Below are 18,792 nucleotides of genomic sequence, written 5' to 3'. Positions count from 1 at the left end.
TGAACTCCTGAGCACATAAATACAATACAAGGATGACCAATTTAATGCTAAATTTTCCATAGGTATATGGAAGATTAAGCAAATGATAATCTCTCCCTGCTGTCTGGATGTACATGACACCTACCTAATAGCTGTCCTTGTTACTCAGGCCATTAATAATATGAGTTACCCCCTATTGTTATTCACAGATGGAGAACATCCTGTCTTCAGTCAGATGTAGCAAATGAAAAGAAACAATACTAAACCTCAGTTTCAGAGTAGTAATTATTGTTCTTATTTATGAAATACTTGCCTTTCTAAACCAAAATAAAAGGAACAGCTGCTTGCTGAATATACAGCAATTTCTACTTTCCTGCACTTATTTTCTTTCAAAATGGCAGAAAAACAAACTTAACGCTTTTTCGTGGTAAACAAAAGTTGATAAAGCACAAATGGTACTTGACATTGTTTTTAGTTTCTGATGAAGTATAGTACCTGTCATAGCTCTGCATATCTGCTACTCACAGGTCAATGTAATTCTTTCCAATTTTCTCTTATAAATAATTTGTCTTAAATACATCTAAACCTAATGTAATAACCACATGCCATCCTTCAGACTATGGTTTCAGAAAATTTCACAGGTTGGTTTCATAGATTCTGCAGAAATCTGAATCTCTCTACTGTAAACTGAAACTGAATAATAATTCACAATAAAAATGTATCTTATCATCAAATGAGTCCTGTAGATATAAAATTTCTTATAAATATCTGAAATGAAAATAAACAAAAAATCACTTTTAACTTAATTATTCAATGTTTCTATTGGAGCGCCTTTTTAAAAATAAAAAATAAAAACAAAAAACAAAAAAAACCCACTTGTTTCTTCTAAAAATCCCACTGCCATCAACTTAATATCTCTGTTTAGTGGTTATGTTCAAAGTTCCCCAGACAAATCAATGAGTCCAAAAATCAGTTGAAAGAAGAAAAAGAGAATCATCAATGATTTATTATTTATGACAAAACTTGAGTATGTTGTGGAATGCACTGTACCAGGAGCTTCAGGGGTCACAGAGATTATAAAGATAAGCCTCCTGCCATTGAGGAATTCTCATCCTGGAAGGGAAAGTTCAAAGGCAGGAGAGAGAACTTTGTTTTGTGTATCCAATGGGAAGGGTGACGGAAAGTTTTGTAATACAAGTAGCTTGGCTTAAACTGAAGAAATAGTAAAATCACAATAGCCAGGAACCAGGGAAAGATCATTTTAGGTAGAGCAGGCAGGCTGGAAACAGACATAAAGGTGATAAACAAAGACCACCTTTCATAAGCTAAAAGCAGCATAGTTTGGCTAAAGCATTGGATAAGGGAAATGGCAATTTTTCAATCTCACCTATAAAATGGGGCTAATAAACCATTTCACAGATGATAACAAAGAATATATAAAGTACCTAATACATGTGAAAAACCGTAACAGCTACCCCATTATCCCATGTGCCAGGCCCTTTACATGGCTCCTTATAACTTTCACTCAAGAACATTATGAAATGGGCCTTATTCCCATTGAAGCTCAAATATCAATGAGGTGAGTGAACTTAGGCAAAGTCACATAGCTAGCGCCTTTATCCAAAGTTTGTGCTCTTAACTGTATCATACTATTAGCAAATAGTGCCTAGCAAATGTAAATACAAAAACAAGAGCCAGGCGGATCACCTGAGGCCAGGAGTTCGAGACCAACCTGGCCAACATGGTGAAACCCTGTCTCTACCAAAAATACAAAAAAGTTAGCCAGGTGTGGTGGCAGGTGCCTGTGATCCCAGCTACTTGGGAGGCTGAGGCAGGAGAATCACTTGAACCTGGGAGGTGGAGGTTGCAGTGAGCCGAGACTTTGCCACTGTACTCCAGCCTGGGCAACAAGAACGAAACTCTGTCTCAAAACAAAACAAAACAAAACAAAACAAAACACCAAAAAACACACACACAAAAAACAGGGAGGCAAAAGTGAAGTAGTTTTTGCTTTGTGTTCATGATGTACTAGGAACTTTGTTTTCTTAGACTTAAAATGTTAGGGTCTTCCAAATATTTTATCTATAACTTGAAAAATATGTATTTCTTCCTTTCTTCCTTGGGCCCAGATAATGTGGGTCCTTGTTGAAGCAAGAAATTTGTAATCAGACCGACCTTTAAAAACAAAGAGAAAAAGAAACAAGACCATGTAGAAGTTTGTATCTCCAAAATGGTTTCAATGATCAGAATATGCATTTGTATTTTGGTGAATTTTAACGTTTCGCACAGACAAGGTATAGAATTAAATTCTACTTAGTGACCAATATTGCTATTCATTTTTTTAAAAATATAAAGCAAAATTTTGTGAGGTCTCTGGAAGAAATATATACACACACACACACACACACACACACACACACACACACACACACACACATACATAATGTCACTGATACAAATGATACCGAAGTTTTCTCCTAGTCTTATTACTTAAATTGAATAAAATGTGTTATTTTCTTTAGCAAATGTGAAAACAAACTTGAAAGGAATTATAAGCCATAGCTTTGGACTTCAACATAATTTTGTTATAGGTAATATGAATTTTATGATTTTTGCTATGAATTACAATTTATGTGAATTTGGCTAGAAACCATAGAATTATCATACTGAAAAATGATTTGGTGATTATTTAATACTTGCCCACCCCCAAATTTTACGGAAGAAAAAATGCGTTTTCCAAGGCCTAGGGTCATGCGGCTTACTTAGTAAGCTGCAAAACACTCTTTATCATTTCACTAAGCATGGAAGATATTTTAGTTCCATTTTTACAGTCTTATGAGGGTAAATCTTCCTACATGTTTCTAACTGGGTAGAACTAAATAGTGTCACCATGGATCTTTTCCAATTTGCCTTTATGCTTTCTGTATTTTAGTCTAATCCACCCCTGCTTTAACAGTCATTGACCTTCAGGTACAACAAGTAAATAAGAAGACTCTAAACAAAAGAAATCGCTAAGCTTTCCTTATCTCACACTGACACAGCAGTGTCAACAATTCAAGTCTCTTAAAAATAATGAGTGAGAGCCAGTCATTCCAATTACCAAGGAAACAGGCAATGGAGATGGTTTATAAACAGCATTTGGACATGGACTGTCTGGCATACATGAAAATTAGAACAAAATTAATGCCTTGTAATCTGGATACAGAAATTCATTTAGGATTTGAATTTAATGACTAAGAAAAACAAAGATTCTGATTAACCAAGCTATTGAAACTCAAGGGAAAAAGGTTAGGTCATAACCACCTAAGGCCAATCTTCTCATTGAGAAACCAGTTAATTTAAAAGAAGCTCTGGAGTTTGCTTATGTTTTACACACTTTCCAGATCTAAATTTAATTCCAGGCCCTATTGTGTTTCACAGATAGAAGAGTAAACTAATACCAATAATAAGAGGATACTGAACTATTCCTAAGAAACAACTCAAATCCACAGATCACTCCTTACTTATAATAGACAAGTGTGTTATTTGACTCCAACATGATAAAAGGTAACTCCTTGAAGTTTGTATGATCTTGATTTTGAGAAACCTTCACACCAATTAATCATCTTCTACCTCCTTCCAGAAGTTCAGGTTGCTAAAACATGAGCCATTCCTTCTGACCAAGTAGCCATGTGGCATTTCCCAGCCTAGGTTCCAAGGACTGCTCTATGGTGAGGTTCTTGGTGTAGACGTATTTACTGATTCTTAAGCTTTTTTTTAGAATGGTTAAGTCCTTTTGAGTTCTCCAGAAAGTGATTTCACATAGTAAGGACTCAATATGAATTTGCTCAACAAATGAACAGAAACAAAATGGAGGGGTAGCTTCAGATTAGTTCAGCTGCCTCTTCAGCAATTTTCATAGTTATTTACTAAACTTGATAAAAGCACTTTTCTGATATTGAGTTTTTTTTCCAGCTCCTTGTTTTTCTTTTCATAATTACATCCTTGGCTAATGTTTGTTAGTTTCATTTTGCTTTGCTAAAATTCTTAGTCCCTTCCCTTTAACACGCTGTGATACGTGCTTCCTTACAAAAGATGCCCAGATATGGAGAAAAAAACACATATGCACGTGTCTCTAATAGTGGCATTGCTGAGATTTTATACATAACATATAAGAAAAGCTTACTTTAGTCCTGTGACAAGTACTTTTAGTTATTTTTCCAGAGAATATCATTGTAGAAACTTATAAGGCTCTCTGGCACAATTTTTTTTTTTTAATGCTGGGTCTCTATTGCTTTCACTATAATCACAGCTTTTACATGCAGATAGGAACTCATGTATCTATGTCTACTAATCCAGGTCACTGTGGTATTACTGGCTTTTCACATCTAACCTTGGCTTCTGAAGAACTGCCTTGAGCTGAACCCAGGTGACACAAAGCTAAATTGATTGGCCCTTTTCAGTGACTATTCCTTTCATCTTCTTTGCTTGTCTCCTCTGATGGGAGTTACTTTTGCTACTTTCAAAGTCTGCAAGGCTGGCAGTTATCTTTGGCCCTGCAGCAGTTTTTTAAGTCCCATAGTAACTATAACACTGTGGAGCAGCCTCATTACCATCCAAGGAAGTTCTGCAGGTGAAAGCTCAAGCTGGTACGTCTTGCAGAGATGTGGAGAGCCCCTGTGCGTGCTTTTATCATGTCTCAGCTGTGTCTGTCATTCATTATTTGTGCATCCACTTGCCACCTCCCTCCAAGTTTTCATTTTATGAAGAACCTCCTCTGGTCCAATTCTCTCTGTGCTCAGCCTGCTTGTTTCAACAGAATGTAAGTTACTTCCAGCAGGGAGGATGCCTGGATCTTGGTTACAAATTTGACAGAGTTTACATTTTCCAGGACACGACCTTGCTGCCCATCCTTAGCTTTTGAACTGGGAATGATCTTTACATCCATAGAGATTTTCTTATTTTTCTTTCAATTCAAGATGCTTCAATTTCTTTAAAACACTGCCACCTGCCTTGAAGCAGTTCTACATTTTTGGATAAGGCATTCAAGCTGGCCTATTTTGTAAGGCTCCCTTACACTCAGTTTAACTTTAATGTTAACATCTGCAAAGTGCTTTGAGATGTTTTCTGGAAGGATGCAGTATGTATCATTTGATTGATGGTTCAATCAATGAGTGGTCCTTCCCAATGTTACTCAAGGTACTTAGCAGTACAAATGCATCTTATGTCCTATATCCAAACTCTTCATTATCTCAGGAAACTACCAAACTTGAGAAATATACTTGAGACCACTTAAGGAAATGTGAATTTAGAGTTTACTGTTAGCAACACATACATGATGACATATACACATTGTTTAAATGACATACACAAAATATTCTTATATGCTAACAAAAGTATGAATAAGTTCTATTTTTTTTTAAACTGTGGGAATAATCCTTATTCATTTGATGTGATTTGACAATATACTATTTCCATTTAAATATACAATTCCTATGAAATATCAACTGTTAAGTGGCAAAAATGTTACCTTGTTAATGCGTAATTATCTAAGGTAATGAATGAGAACCATGGTAGAGATCACTTAAAATAGCAAAAAATACAAAAATCTTTTCAATTTGACTTTATATTGCATTTTATAAAAAATGAACCTAAATGTTAGACATATTTTACTAATTACAACTTTTTGTGTTATAATTTAAAATACTGTCCTCTGCCTGAATCAGGACATAGAGGCAAAGGAAGAAAAAAAGAGGAAAGAAAGGTATATTTAAAATCTGCTGTATCATTTAAACACAAACCAAAACTCTATCTAAACCTGCAAACAATTTACAATGAAGATTATGATTCGAGCAATATAAAACTTAGAGATTTATAAATTAGAATTTTCAGGATTTTGTTGCGAAATTAGAATATGATTATCTTTAAATAACTTTTCAGTGAGCAAAATTTCCAAGAAACTATAGAATTAAAATGACCTTTCTAACAAAAGAAAAATAAGGATCCCAGATTGAAAAGAAATAATCAATGCTTACCATTAAACTTTTAAATTTTCTATTTTCTGCAATGTGAAAAAAGCCATCTCTTGTTAAAATCTTGATGTGCTTTGCTTCATTATTGTACCTGTGGGCAATGAATAACTTATGAATATAAATGTGTTTTTAATCAGTAGAAATCAATAATTACCAGAGGGCATGCCCCAATAACATTATAGGAATTAATTCTGCAGACAAAAATATATACCTATGCCAATACACTGGTGACAGCTAATTAACAAAATATATTTACTGGACTGGTTGAGGATACAACCAATATTTGAAGTGAGAAGGGAGGTTAGATTTGACTATTCATTATGCACAATTTATTAACTTCAGTTTGAGAATATAGAAAAATAAGACAAAAATCTAGAAATTTATACTGTTGGTATTTACTAGAAATATACACACATCAAACCACCAAAACACAATATTATGAAAGAAATCTAATATGCCAATTAGCAACCTATAACACTTTTTACTGTTTTTCAAAGATATATTTTCAAGTATTAATGAACTGTCTGGATAGATGCATTATTTCTTCTTCAATTAGAACTTTGGTTTTCAACTTCAGTGTTATACATGTCAGATGGTCCATGCAATTATGAAAACAGGAAATCTATTTCTGTAAAAGTACTTGTCCTACTTACTTAATGCTAATTGCATATTCTCCTGACTCTTTGGTCCTGTGCCTCACAAGGTAAGTACTATTTACCCTGTTAATAAGTTCAGTCTCTGCTTGCAATCTTTCCATTGCTCCAGCATACCTGTAAAAAACAATGACACAGAAAATTTGGATAATATACCTGGAAGAGAACAGAGGCTAAAAGTAAGTTATCTCTCAATATTTAATTTAGTGGCAGATCTGAGCTGTTGGTAATTCTATACTAATTACATTGTTTAAGAAAAATAAATCAGAAAAAGGTCCTTTAATACGTCCAAACACAAATGCTCTACAAAACTAACAACAGCAAAATGAACAGTGCCTAATACCCACTAAGCACCCAGTAAATAAATGGGACACAGAGGAGTCAGTGGGTATTGGGTAAAAAGACAGTTGTGGGGAGCTTAGGGACAGGAAGGAAAAAGACTTGTAGGGAGAGACTGCCCTGTATAAGATACACAGACACATTTATTTTAGCTTTTCTATATATACTATGAAATGAAATCTCCTTTAAGTATCTTTTTAAAGAAAATTCTAGCAATAAGTTATTTTAAATAGTTTTTTGTTATGAGATTAATTCATATAGTCCACAATTTTGATAAATTTTCTTAAGCAATTAGTAATAATGAGTAAAATTTACTTTTAAAAGGTAGATATTTTTCTTTTTTTTTTTTGCATAGAAAGAACATTTCTCATTCTCTTTATTTGCTAAATACAGGCAAGCCCAAAGCAATGCAGTCTATTTAACATGCTAGTAACTTTTTTTTTTTTTTTAGACAGAGCTTCCCTCTCTTGCCCAGGCTGGAGTGCATGGCACCATCCCAGCTGCCTGCAACCTCCGCCACCTGGGTTCAAGGGAGGCCTGTGCCTCAGCCTCCCAAGTAGTTGATACCACCGGTGTGGTTGATATTTTTCAAAACCAGAATTCAACCTCCTTAGACTTTGCTGGCCTTAAACATACAGAAACTCCATAATAACTGTAATAATAAAAGGCCAAAATTCAATCTTATAATAATCTTTAATGACCCCTCAAATCATACATAGGTGTAAAATCTCCTGGCAAGTTACATCAGAGATTTTAGTCAATAGAACTTAAAAGAAAAATTCTGTTTAGATTGGTTCTCTTTCAAAGCTAGTCAATAATTAATGCACCCGAAAATCCTCTGGTGCACATATAGACCCATGTAACTTTGTATAAACATCCACCTGTAATGCAAACTTAATATTCATTTAAAACGCACATGGCAGGCATTCAGCAAAAGTTTGTTGATGGAGGACATGTTAGGTTTCCATCTAGTATAAAAGAGGAACTAAAGGCATTTTATGCAGATGGTACCTTCCGTTAAAAGAAAAGTTATAACAACTCATGAACTACTAGGACCTAGTATAATCTGACTCATGCCTACCTCTCTTCAACCTTATCTCTTACATCTGCCTTCATCACTAGTCTCCAGCCTTCTTTCAGATCCAGGAGTTTCTCAAGCTCCTTTTGCGCTTAGGGTCTTCTCACAGACTGCACTCTCGTCTGGAAACACTCATACCCTATCAACACAATATTCCTTCTCATTGTTAAGGTTTAGAGGGGTCTTCTCTGACCATACCACCTAAAGAATGTTGTCCTGCATCTTGTACTACCTACTCCATTATTCTCATTACAGTATTCCTATTTTTGTGGCACTTATCACAATTAGTATTTAGTGTATGCATTTTTATCAAAGCTATGCATTAATATAGTTTTAAAAGTCCATTCACATTATAATAATGAAAAAGCAGCAGTATTCCATCAGACCAGCATTCTACTCCAAGTCCCATTTCAAACACTGTACCTATTTTTTATTTCTACTTGTGTATTTCTAAACAATTATATGACAATTTCTTATCAATTTTAAACATAAGGAAGGAAAACCATCTTCTTCCTGCCACCTGTGCTCACTCCTTTATAGTGCTGTTCCTCACTCTTGTCTTTCTGTAACCTCTACAAAGCCAAGCTGTCATATGGCCTAGTTCTGGCATGGTGTTCATTCAAAGAATATCTGCCCTCCAAAATAAAATTGCTTATGTTTTTGTTTGTTCAAGTTCTCTGTCTCTATCACAGATTCTTTCCAAATATATCTCCCAAAAATACATTTTTCAACACCACTGCTATGGTTTGAATGTCCCCTTAAAACCCATGTTGAAATTTAAGTATTGTTATAAGAGTATTGAAAGGTAGAATCCTTAAAAAGTGATTAGGTCACGGGGGCTCTGCCCTCATGAGTGGATTAATGACCTTATCATAGGAGTGGTTAGCTATCTTTGGAGTAGGTTCCTGATAAAAAGAATGAGTTCATCCACTACTCTCTCTCTGTCTTCTCCCACTGCTTTCTCGCTTTATGATACCTCCTGCCATGTTATTATGCAATGAGAAGGCCCTCACCAGATGCAGCCCCTCAATTTTGGACTGCCCAACTTTTAGAACCATTAGACAAATAAATATATCTTCTTTATAAGTTAACCAATCTCTGTGGTATTCTACTATACAGGTTGAGCATCTCTAATCTTAAAATCTGAAATTCAGAAACCTCCAAAATCTGAAACTTTCTGAGACTCAGCATGTTTCCACAAGTGGAAAATGCAGATTATAGTCAAAATGCAGTCGAAACTTTGTTTCACGCACAAAATTTAAAATATTACATAAAATTACCTTCAGGCTTTGTGTATAAGATATATATAAAACATAAATAAATTTTGTGTTTACACTTGGGTTCCATCCTGAATATATCTCATGATGTTTACACAAATATTCCAAAATCTGAAAAAATCTGAAATTAAAAACACTTCCGGTCCCAAGCATTTTGGATAAGGGATACTCAACCTATAGCTGCATTAATTGAATTAAGGCAACCACATAATCTACCTGTTAATTTTCTCTGGAGACTTTTCTTCTGAGCCCTCCATGCTCTTCTAATTGATACCGCTTGCTCTACGAAGCCTGTTGAATTACTGTAGTCCTAAGACTTTTCTTTGCTCCCCTTTCCTGGCTTCTATATCTCCCTCTTCCTTGATTTACTAGCTCATCCTTCAGCTTTTTCTAAACATACACAGGATGTAACACTCTAAAGTCCCACATCTATGAAAATATTTTATTTTACCTAGTAATTCATAGTTTGGCTATGAATATTATTGCAGTATTCATAATTTGGTTATTGGGTAAAGAATTCTAGGTGAGAAATTATTTTGCCTCTCAAATATTAATACATTGATTCATTGTCTTCTAATTTCCATTCAATACCATTTCTAATTCTTTGTATGTTGCCTGATTTTTTTCTCCCTAGAAAACTTCAAATTCTTTCTGTATTCTCTATATACTGCAAAATTTCATGATAATGTGTTTTTTTATATTGTCCTTGCCTTTCAGAAGTATCTTCAATTTGGAGCCACATGTCCTTCGGTTCTGAGAAATTTCTGTATCATTTCTTTGATAATTGCTGCCCTTGGTTTTCTCTTTCTGGAATCCCTGCTACTTGAATGCTGTATCCCCTGGGTCAATAGTCTAGCTTCCACATCGCTTCTCTCATATTATCTATCTCTGACTTTTTGGAAGATTTGCTAAACTTTATTTCCCAAGTATTCTATAATATTTAACTTATAAGAGCTCCTTTTTATTTTGACTGTTTAATAAAACATTGAGCTTACTTCCAATGAACTTTTCTCTTAATTTTGAAGATGTAAATAAAAGTTTTTTTAAGTTGTCTGCTCACTCCAATGGTTTCTTTTTTTTTTTTTTTTTTTTAGTTCAAGGGTTTCCTCAAATGTATGGTTACTCTTTGTTGTTTGTTACTTAAGAAGGATGCATCCACAATTGACTGGAAACTCTGTGTGTGTGAGCACCAAAATAGGTCCACTGGGTAGGAGTCTGATCTTTTTTTTTTTTTTTTTTTTTTTTTTAAGATGAAATCTCACACTGTCACCCAGGCTGGTGTGCAGTGGTGTGATCTCGGCTGCCTGCAACCTCCACCTCCAGGGTTCAAGTGATTCTCCTGCCTCAGCCTCCCGAGTAGCTAGGATTACAGGCACCCACCACCACGCCCAGCTAATTTTTTGTATTTTTAGTAGAGATGGGGTTTCACTATGTTCCAGGCTGGTCTTGAACTCCTGACCTCATGATCCGCCCACTTCGGCCTCCCAAAGTGCAGGGATTACAGGCATGAGCCAACACACCCAGCTGAGTCTGATCATTTGACAAGAACCTGAAGACTGAGCTGGGAAACACCCAAAGGTCTGGATTTTAGATTTTTAACTCTATTTCGTTTCTTTGGCCAAAAATCTTCCAAATTCCTGTCTGAATACCAAGACAGGGTAGTATGTGTATATGGGACCCAGCTGTCACAGTGCTGAAACTGAGCTACACAAGAGAACTGGAGAGCATCATCACTCATTAAACAGAGCCCTCTGTTTTCACTATGGCATCTCCCCAGTCTCTGCTAGGCTTGATCTTTCCAAAGCTAGGCCGTATATGGTTCACCTTTTCCACATAATATACCTTCTAACTCCAGTGTCTCCTGCCACTGCAGGAAAAGGCAATTTGTTCGGACTACCATGGGAAAAGGAAGGGACCCTGACATCTATCTCTTGTTCTGCATATAGATTTTAGGATAGTTCCCCAGTTTGCAGTCCCAAATCTCATTCCTATCTTTTGATACCCCGAAACATAGATTATTGAAGACAATCATCTTAATTTTCTATTTTATTTCATTCTGTATGCAAGAGACAAAATTTACCTTGTGCAAACAACTTACTTTTAAATGTAGAAATAATGAGTAGATAATATAGTTGGTGATACTTAACTTCTCAGTGACTTGAGAACTACCATGCCATCAAGCAAAGTAATTTTCTCTAAATAGTTTAGTATTTCTAAAATTGAAGGTTCTATTTTCTGGGGGAGTTGATCATTTTGTTCCCTAGCAGAAGACATTTCACATCAAACTGCCTGCTTAGTTTAAATAGATTGTCCAGGTTGCTCAAGAAAAAAAGAAAAGTAATTTTAACATTCTACTGCATCTTTATTTCTTCCTATTTTCAAGGCTCTCCCTTTGCCTGAACATCTTGCTTTTATAAGAATAATATTATTCTAACTGGTCATATTTTCAGTAGGATTTTACATATTGGCAAGGGTGCATTTTAAAACTAAGCGTACAAAACTTACCTTCGGGTGCCCTGAATGGTTCTCAGGTACCTAATAAGTTTATTTCATAAAATCCATGCAGTTTGAGGTATTAGCATTTTATATCTCAAATCATTACCTTTGTAACTATAATGCCCAGTTACACGAAAAATGGTATAAGAGAAGAAACCTAATCATCACACTTTCAAGATTTTTAACAGTTCCTGATGTTTTTCAGTTTGATTGTCAATGCTATCAGCTCTAGACCTCAAATTAAATTTCTTTCAGGACTATAGTTTAAAATTCCACAGACACTAATGACTTCAAATTGTCTTCAATCAGGTAAAAATGAAGCACATTCCCAGTTCTATCACAAACCTGCCACGATTTCTTCAGCAAGCTCAGTGCTGAGGCCCAGGGAGGGATATCAGGAAGGGTAGACAGTAACTACAGAAGGCAGAGTGACTGCCAGAGGAGGGAAGGTGGAGGAGGGCCCGAGGAGAATCCCATACGTTGCACAATGGATTCCTACACTTTGAAAAGTAACTCAGCATTTTCCATGCTTTTGTTATAGAACAGAAAATAATCAGAACATGTAAAAAATATCAGATAACTCACATGGTAACATGCAAACCCAACTAGTACTATATATTCCAAGGATATTATATTTATATATGTATTCTGATATCTCATTTCTATGCATGTATTTTAATACCAATAAAATAAAAATAGATTCAGTCTTTTTAAGAGAAGTCAAATACAAAATTCAGGAAAACAAATAGAAATGAGTAATGTGCTCACATTCTGCATTTTGGGGGCAGTATAGCAATGTACAGATGGCATAACTTGGAATTCCGGCTTTACCACTCACTAGTTGCATGCTCTGTTTCTTTGTTTCTTCACCCATAAAAAATAACAACAGTCACCACCACTTTTCTTATATAAATGTTGAAGAAATAAAACAAAACATGTACAGTACAAAGCATATAGTAAATACTCAGTATATATTAGTTATTATGACATCATGACTATACTAAATCCTAAATATATTTTTTAATAGTTGGAGATATCTAGAAAATAATAATTAGTATCCATTACACTTCCTAGGTTTTGTTAATGATACTGTCAGCCTCCAAGTGGTAAGGGTGCCCCATCCTTATATTTTGTTGCTCTCATATGTTGTAAATTTTATTTTTAGAAGCTACTAGTGTCAACCAGAAGCAGTGGCTCACACCTGTAATCCCAGCACTTTGGAGGATCACTTCAGCCCAGGAGTTCAAGGCTGCAATGGGTTATGATGGCATCGCTGCACTCCATCCTGGGCGACAGAGCAAGACCCCATCTCTAAAACTATAAAAAATAAAAAAAACACTACTACTGTCCTTTTTGAGCTAATTTTTAGTTTTTAGACAATGAAATCATATTTTTCTCTCTGCTTTATTAAATCTGTAAAATATAAGATACATATGCGTATGTTCCATTCCTTTCTGTGGCTGGTATAAAGTTTAAATTATCAGTCAAGGGCACTGGGCACTCATGCATGCATACACACCTCCCTCGCAGATAAAGATATGGAAAGGTCAGCAATACATGAATTCATTATGGTGTTTTGTTACATCTGAAAACACCTTTAGCCGAGACAAATGGAAATGGAATATGGTTTACTACCCCCACATTTAAGGCATCCTGGAGCTAAGGGTATGGTATTTCAACCTAGCTACATAAACATTTTTAATACTTACCAGGGTTGGCAAGAATAATCTACTGGTTTGGGCACCTAGGATATAAAAAAGCAAAAACAGATTAAGTTCACTTAAGGGAAGCTTTTAGAAATCAATCATTAATTCAGTTCAGCTGACTCAGCTCTATAAAACCCTAAGTAGCACAGTCCTGGAACTATCCATCGGTAATTTTATACAGAGTGAATCATAGTATCTGTCAGATAAGTAGAAAATAATTCATTTCACTTTAATTCATTCTTTCATTCATTTTACTGCCACTGTAACTCTAAGAGGAGAGATAGCAGGCGAACATGAACTGGAAACTTTTAATATTTATTATCAAGGCAATTTAATCCTACCAAAGAAAACTAAAGTGAAAACGTTATTAAGAAAACCGAATAGCACTTTACTTTTCCAAGACCTTGGAAAAACATGCAAAATAAAAAATATACACTGGATGTGGGTATTTAATATTTTTAATATTTTATTATTTATTATCAAGGCAATTTAATCTTATCAAAGAAAATTAAAGTGAAAACATTATTAAGAAAACCAAATAGCTCTTTACTTTTCCAAGACATTGGGAAAACACGCAAAATAAACAATATACACTGGATATAGACTCTTATTTTGTAATAAATTCTAAATTCTGATTTAAAAATCTATCAACTAAGAACCTTTTATTCAGAAAAAAGGCATGGAAAATACTTATTTTTCCATTTTTTTCACATAGACCTTCGCACAAGGAAAAATATTGCATTTGCTATTCAAACAAAGAAAGAAAACTTGTAGCTGCTGATGGTCAAATAGAAAATGAACAAAGACAAAGCAGGTATATTAATGTTAAAAATAAGAAATAAAGTACATTCTATAGAGAGGGTTACTTTAAAAATTCCTACGAATTTTGTTTGTTTCATGTCCAAATATCTGATATATGCATTCCATGCTATTAATGGGATTTTTATATTTGGTGATTGAAAATACTGTTCCCTCATTTGGAACAGTAAAAACTATAGTATTTCAGAGAACTAGCCAATGTGAACATGTCTCTAGCCATGCTGGTCTTCATAATGTGCTGTTACTATTTTGCCCTTCCAGGTTAAGAGTTATCTACAGGTTGAGCATCCCTTATCTGCAATCCTTGGGACTAGAGGTGTTTCACATTTTGGATTTTAAAAAATTAGAATATTTGAATTACATTCCACATCCCTAATCCAAAAATCTAAAATCATACGTGCTCTGATGAGCATTTCCTCTGAGCGTCATGTCAGTGCTTAAAAGTTTGGACTTTAGAGCACTTCAGATGTCAGATTTTCAAATGAGGAATACTCAAACTGTATCAAAAATCATCTTTCTAGTCAGAACATTTCTTTGATTATTAATATTCAAATATTTTTATCCTATGGATTACATTTTTAAAATCACAACTTTGTAAAATCCTAATAAACAGCAATTAATGTTGAAGGTAAATTATACCCATTCTAATCATTCAAATAGTTTCTTACATAACTTTGCTTTCACAAATAAACTGATCTTCAATAGTTTGCCCTTTGATGATAAGATATACATGGCTTCTGAAATCTGATGCGAAAAATATTTCCTCTTTCCCTCTCCCTCTGTTCTTTAAAAGTATAATGTATATATTTATTCTTAAACCAAGCTTTCCGTAGAGAACCAAAAAAAAAAACAAACAAACAAACAAAAAAAAAGGAGACAGGAAGGAGGAGAGTAAAGAATTTCAAAATATTCTGGCTGTGGACTCCTTTGGCTGTTAAAAAGGCTGGAGATCCAAAAAAGGAAACAGTGACAGAAGATTCTAAAACAGAACAGGTAACTGAGGCTGTTCCACCCTGGTGTCCCACTAGAGCTTTTCTCTCTTCAGTGGGTGCATTCTGACATGTGAAGATCCAGGACTACCTTCCCAGCCATGATCCATATTACTCAGGTGGGGTCCTATCCTTTTCCATCAGTCATAGGCCCTCTGCACTTTCTTCTGTGTACTATGGGTCCTTGTCTGGACAGGTACTTCATATTTAAGATTACAGTTAATTTCCTTTTGGGAACTTTTTCATCTTTGAGTATACGGTTACCATTTTTCTCTAATGCCATTTTCTCCCAGCATCATAGTCTATTAACACTGCTAAACTTCTGCTATGAACATGTAGTTTTTAAAAAACATTTTATTTAGAATATAGTATCTGTACAAAATTATATATATATATATATATATACACACATACATACAGAAATATTTATATGGGTCTATATATATATATAAATAAATATATATGTGTCTATTTATGTGTGCTTCTTCCTGAAGTATACCTTATGAAGCTAGATGGCACACTTAGAAGTGAACTTTGCGTTTGTTTGAATAAACTATCACTATTTCATCCTTTTTTTGAGAAATTTCTAAGAGGATAATTTTCTCTCACAACTTTTAACATATTCTTATTGTTTCAGATATTAATTCAGACATTGTAGTTTCACACTGTACAATCTCTACTTGGTTCTTTTGTAGTTCCTATTTCTCTTTTGAGGTTTTCTGTTCATTCATTATGAACATGTTTTCCTTTGTGTCCTTGAGCACCATGATAATAGCTGCTTTTAAAATCTTTTCCTAAGTCATCATACATGAAATCACAGGGTTGATCTCCCTTCATTCTCTTTTCTGTTAAGTATGGTTCACATTTTCCTGCTCCTTTGCATACTGAGTAATTTTATATTGTATCTTGGACAATTTGAAGGAATGATAAACTGTAGAGGCTCTGTATTTTCTTATGTTCCTAAAAAGAACCTGGCTTTCTTTAAAGTTTATACACAGAATTTGAGGTTTCCTCTCTCTGACTCTTTTTAAGACTTCCTACCTCCTTTTCCAGCTGCTGAGACTGCTTTAAACTCACTCCATAATCTGGTTCTTTAAGCCAGAAATACCATAAGGTTTCTATCTGAATTTTAGCTACCCTGCATGGTACAATCCAGTGCCTGCCTTTGAGCTAGCCATAAAACAAAGAAACTCATCCTAGTGCCATTCCTTTTTCCAAGTGTCAATCTTCTCCTGGGCAGTGCCTTCAGATAGTTTTGTTTTGATATTTTGTCCACAAGTTATAGTTATGTGTGGGAGTATTGGTCCAACAGGAGCTATTCAACAGTTACCAGAAGTGGAAACTCTTGTTGCTTCTATTACTGCTGTTGTTAGCTGGGTCTAATAATCAACCTTTTATAGATAATCTGTCTTTTCTCTCAGTTTTAATATTTTGTCTTTAATGTCTTCTGGTTTCATTTACAATGCATCCAGGTGTTGATTAATTTTAATATATGCTTCTTGACTCTGAAGATTAGTTTTATTATAGAATCTGGAAAGTTCTCAGGCATTGTTTATTTGAATATTGCTTTTCTACAATTATCTCTATTCTCTCCTTCTATTAAATGTATTTGTATCTCATCACTCCATTTTCTGTTTTATTTTTAACTTCTTAATCTCTCTTAACTGCTCTTTGAGCAATTTCTTCAGATTTCTCCTCCAATTTCCTACACAACTGTGTCTGATATGCCATGTAATATGTCCATTAAGGCTTTTATTTCAATTACTATACCTGAATCATTTTCATATATACCCAATTAGTGTCTTCCTTTCCTCTTAGATTTTTGTTCTCTTTAATTTCTTAAACCATGTTAAGTATAAAATTTTGAATTTAGTATCTAAAATTCAAATATCTGCTATATTTGTGGATTTAATTATATATTTTATTGTTTCTGCTGATCTTGGCATAAGGTGGTTTGTTTCTGGATTGATTTAATAATTCCAAATTGTGAATGTATGTTCCCTAGAACTTTATGTTAAAAATCCTTTGAGGAATGTGTGCAAAGAGACTCCAATCCAGAGAGCATTTGAATTTTCATTGGGAGAATAATCAATGTGGAATAATTTTTTTAATTTTTATTTTTTATTTGAGATGGAGTCTCGCTCTGTCATCCAGACTGGAGTGCAGTGGAATAATCTGGAATAATTTTAAACTACACTTCTAGCTTAGAATTATTTAGGTAGTAGAGCTGGTATGAATTCCAGCCCTTCATCTGGATGGTTTTGGATTTAAGATTAGAAATTCTCAGGGGAGACTGCTTTCCTTTTTTCTTTCCAATCCTGAACCAATACCAAAGTAGGCATATCATCATCAGTGGGATGGGTTTTCTCCTAGTTCATCCACCAAGGGCTCCTGGAATCAGGGATATACCCAAGTTTGCATTGTGCTGCAGTTCCAGGCTTTGTCTCTAGTTGGCATATTGCTAGAAACGAAGTTGACCCATTTATGAACCGCCTGTGTTTTCCTCAGTTCTAGGTTTCTACCTGCCTATATCAGAACTTTTGAGGAGATGGATGTAGCAAATGCAGGAAAATAAATTTTAAGCCCAGAACAGAACATTCAGCACTACTCATGGACCCCGGATAAACAATATATCCCAGAATCAAAAGCAATACCATTTTCCAAACTCCCTCAAACTATCCTCTCCTCTTCAAATTCCCCTCTATTTATCTTCACTTAACTTGCCCTATAATTAAAAAATTAATCTATAATTTCATTAAGCAGTAAAATTTAAAGTAGCTACTAATATAAAACAACCATATTTAGTAGTCTTGCTTACAATTATAAGTTACTCTACTTCTCTGTCATCTTAAAATTTCTGAACATATTTCTCCTTCTAGCCACTTCTTGGGTCAGCAAATATCATTCAATATGATTCTACAGGCTGATTTAATTAGTATCTACCATTGGTAATGTTCTATATACAGCTAGGGACTTGCATTTGCTTTTTCACTCCTTTGTTTATTCATTCAACAGTAATTTATTAAATGCCTACTTTGTGCCAGACTATCCCTAAAACAAAACTTTAAGTGCTCATTTTTATGCCTTATTCAAGAGGATGTAAACAGAAAACAGTACATGGTACATTCAGTGCTTAATATTCTTGATTTGATGTCTTTAGGTTCCCAAACTTCTTAATGTTAGAATGTATAATATCCTGCCACCTGCCTACAGATATACATCACTACTTTACAGATAGGAAGCCTGAATCTTGTTCATACAAAGTCCAAAAACTAGATAGAGAATCATTTTAGCTTATCTAATTAAATAAGAGTGGTATCAAACTTCAATAATCTTTCAAGACTGTAATGTAATATAAGACAAAAAATATGTAACATTATAGACCAATGAAACAGAATAGAGAGCCCAGAAATAATGCCACACACCTAACCATCTGATCTTTGAC

At 34.5% G+C, this 18,792-nt stretch overlaps 1 protein-coding gene across 3 annotated transcripts in view; it reads right to left on the bottom strand.

Annotated features, from left to right (window-relative positions):
• VAV3 (vav guanine nucleotide exchange factor 3) overlaps positions 1-18,792 on the bottom strand; it is a 388,694-nt gene that overhangs the window by 25,215 nt on the left and 344,687 nt on the right. For all 3 annotated transcript variants that reach the window (XM_019039089.3, XM_019039034.4, XM_055376632.1), the window contains 3 exons: positions 13,543-13,577; positions 6,644-6,760; positions 5,994-6,081 (listed from right to left, as the gene is read on the bottom strand). In XM_019039089.3, the coding sequence (XP_018894634.2) occupies positions 5,994-6,081; positions 6,644-6,760; positions 13,543-13,577 (240 nt within the window). The remainder of the gene's footprint in view (positions 1-5,993; positions 6,082-6,643; positions 6,761-13,542; positions 13,578-18,792) is intronic.

The sequence above is a fragment of the Gorilla gorilla genome, chromosome 1, assembly GCF_029281585.2.
Source record: "Gorilla gorilla gorilla isolate KB3781 chromosome 1, NHGRI_mGorGor1-v2.1_pri, whole genome shotgun sequence".
NCBI lineage: Eukaryota > Metazoa > Chordata > Mammalia > Primates > Hominidae > Gorilla > Gorilla gorilla.
Note: the sequence above shows the minus strand (reverse complement) of the source record. Positions and strands in the feature narration are given on the sequence as shown.